Source organism: Carlito syrichta, unplaced genomic scaffold, assembly GCF_000164805.1.
Source record: "Carlito syrichta isolate Samal-C Ts95f unplaced genomic scaffold, Tarsius_syrichta-2.0.1 Scaffold306593, whole genome shotgun sequence".
Lineage (NCBI taxonomy): Eukaryota > Metazoa > Chordata > Mammalia > Primates > Tarsiidae > Carlito > Carlito syrichta.
This window is the reverse complement of record NW_007250689.1, coordinates 628,575-631,910: the sequence shown is the minus strand read 5'-3', so window position 1 is coordinate 631,910 and position 3,336 is coordinate 628,575. Positions and strand designations below refer to the sequence as shown.

General features: G+C 40.3%; 1 protein-coding gene across 1 annotated transcript in view; it reads left to right on the top strand.

Moving 5' to 3' along the window:
• LOC103265488 (phospholipid-transporting ATPase FetA-like) overlaps positions 1 to 3,336 on the top strand; it is a 61,346-nt gene that overhangs the window by 3,353 nt on the left and 54,657 nt on the right. Inside the window, 2 exon segments of the mRNA XM_021715057.1 lie at positions 1,722 to 1,835; positions 2,655 to 2,753. Of these exon segments, the coding sequence (XP_021570732.1) occupies positions 1,722 to 1,835; positions 2,655 to 2,753 (213 nt within the window).

The following is a 3,336-nucleotide window of genomic DNA, read 5'->3' as shown; positions in this document are numbered from 1 at the left end:
AAAAAAAAAAAAAAAAAAAAAAAAAAAGGATAAAACAAAACACTCTAGTCAAGTTAGTAAAGAAATACTGGTACCTCTATCTTGAGGCAAGATACTACCCAGGTGAATAGAATCATAACGTACATTCATTGGCTATAAAATATGATGGAAAGTAACAGTGAGGGCCAGCTGTTTCAGTAAGGCCATTTCTCAGAAGATCTTTGGATCCAAGAATCAGACCCATCTAGACTTAGATACTGAGAAATTCAGAGTATCTTATGTTTTTAAAAAATGGTATTTCTATGTTAGAATAATATACTCTCAGGACAAAAAAAAGGGCCCCTAGAGATCATTCCATTAGAACTGCCTTCAAGACAGACTTACGAGCTCATCCAGGATAGATCCTGTCTAATTCTTTTCGGCCTCCACTAGTATAGCCCAGCATAGGGCTGTGAACAAAGCAAGCTTTGAGAAATGCTGTAGTATTTGATTATTAATTGGAAAATTATGGAGAAACACCAAGGAGATCTTAGTTTCATCTTGGATCCCTAAACTTGGATCAAGTGCTAAGTTGTTTGATCAGCTTCTTTTCCCTAGGGAAATAGACCTTGGGCAAGACATGTCTGGGTTGCCTTTCTAACTTCCTGGGTGAAGACCCAAGATTCAAGTTCTGGTTTTAGAAATGAATGGTTTAAATTCTCCAAGAGAAGGATTTTGATGCCCTCCCAAGACAGAGCCAGGCAAGATTCTTTGTGCTTGAGAAGTATTTGTACTCCAGGTTTGCAGTTGAGTTTATTCTTTTGTTCTGGTCTCACAGATGAAGGAGATAAGAGAGAAGCTCTGTCTTTAAGGAATTATTTGGCCTTATTCTTCTGTTTTTCTTGAGCTCTTAGGTTTAAGCTCTGACTTCTTAGGATAAACCATTGAAGACCCAAAGGTAGAAAGTAAGATGTCCTGTCAACATCTTGAGGTCAGGATTGAGAAGGTAGATAAGTTTCCATTTTCACTCAGTAAAATAATAGTTTAGATGTAGACCAAAACTATTCAGATCCTCTTAGGAGAATTAGGGGCCAAGTGATATCCATTGCTGACAGTGATCAGTGTAGGAACCTTCAGTGGATAAGGGTTGAAAGACAGTTGTTTGCTTTCAGCATCTGACATCCTTTAACATGGAAAGCAATACATAATGGCACACCAAATTGAGTTTGCCAGAACAACAACAACAAAAGCTTTATTAGACAACTCTGGACTCAGTGCCTCGGTTTCCTCATCCTCAAAAAGTGATCATATCGTACTTACCTCATAGGGTTGGTGTGAGGATTAATTGGGTTGCTATATATAAAATGCTTAGAACAGAGCCTTGCACATAGTAAGGACTCAATAAATATTAGTTTTATTGTTGTTAAATGGATTATCATTATTATTATCAATAACATCACCAAACAACTCTGTCAGGGGCAGAGATACATTCTGCCCCCAAAGAAAGTACCATATAGAGCAGCTATGCCATATTTCAATCCTCTAGCCCTCAAGGAAAAGGGAGAAATTAGACACTTCTTCCCTTTCTCCCTCCTTGTGGTGGGGGGAACTTTGGTGGCTTTTTTCTCATGTCACTGAGTGGTCTTCACTTTTTGTTAAGACTGGCAGGTTGGGGCAGCTGCCTATGAACCCAATTTTGAGCTATCTTTTATTTCTCTAACTGTACTTTTTTTTTTTTTTTTTTGCTTTCTTTTAACTCACAGAACAATACCATCAAGACCTCAAAATATAATGTTGTTAACTTCCTGCCCCTGAACCTGTTTGAACAGTTCCAGAGACTTGCAAATATATATTTCCTCATTTTGCTGTTTCTACAGGTATTGCCTTTGGGACCTTTTCCAGAGAGTTTTTTATCAACCTCTCTGAGATCAGGCTGTATAATCAGTTTTTCTCCTCTCTAAATTGAGAGATGTCTTCTCTCCTTAGAAAACAGGCAAATGGATGTCTGGTGTCTTAGGCCAGTTCCTCTGAGTAGTTGTGGTTGGGATTAGCCAGTGTGAAACAAGCCTTTACAAGAGGAAGGAGACAAAGTCACCAAATCCCAAGGAAGGGGAACTACTCATCCTGGCTGCATGACCACAGTTCAGCCTGACCATAGGGGGCCACAGATTCTTCACCTCAACTACAACTCTATTCCTCTTTCTTGTCCCAGGCTTCCTGATAGAAAATAAATATGCAAGAGTGCTGAGGAAGGAGAATGGCTTAGAATATGAGTGCCAGCACAAAGGAAGCAGCGTAGGATAGCCCCAAAAATTGGAAGAGAGGGACAGATCATCTCGTTCTCCTTGTGCTGAAGAGTATGGGACAGCACTTGGTTTTCCCTGTCCACTCTCACCTCCCCACTCCCATTACCTTTCATTATCAGGGATAAATGGTCCTTTGCCATCAAGACAAAGATAGTAGAGTTCAGGAAAGATAGGTGGCAACTTATAGCTTTTTCCCCCATTATTCTTCCATGGAAAATATTTACTTATATTTTGGGGGTTACATGAAAGCTTCTATGATGAAGGCTACAGCTAGGATAGTTGGATTTGCTATGAGCCTGTGGAGGTAAAAATGGTAGTGGGGTGAAAGGTTGGGGGAAATATATTATTTGAGTTTTCTGACTCAAGGTTCTCTCCCTTTCCCTCTCTCAGGTGATTCCCCAGATCTCCTCCTTGGCATGGTATCCAACTGTGATACCCCTGATGGTGGTGGTGTCCATAACAGCAGTGAAAGATGCCATCGATGACCTGGTGAAGTGGCTTCCTGGAACTCTAGTCCCTCATTGTACCTAGTCAGGCTGTGGGCAAGAGGGACTTCTCAGAACTACCTAGTGCTCAGAAGAAATACTAAATGGAAAGAGATATTTCCCTTTCTTATCTATCCTAGAGAATTATGCAGTTCCCTTAGGCCCAATATTGGTGGTCTATGCATGGCCAGAAAAGGGGCAATGTAAGGCCTTTCTCTGTCTTCTACTGCCAGTACTCTTAGCTCCTCTTCCAGACCTCCTCCCATCATGTATCGTGTGTGTGTGTGTGTGTGTGTGTGTGTGTGTGTGTGTGTGTGTGTGATGTTGGGGAGGAATGATTGATTTGTCCCATTACTGGTAATGAGGACTTCCACCTGCTTGGGGTGTTATCCACTAGGATTCTCTACTCTACAGTTATTTTTATTTAGTTGTTTGTAAAATATCAAGTATCTTAGGGGGTAGTTCTCTGAGACTCCATAATTCTTTTTTTCCTCATGAAATTTTCACCCACAAAAGCACCCATTGATGCTTCTTGCCTGAAAACAGTTATTATTAATGAATGGCTTTCTTTTTAATATCACAATTCC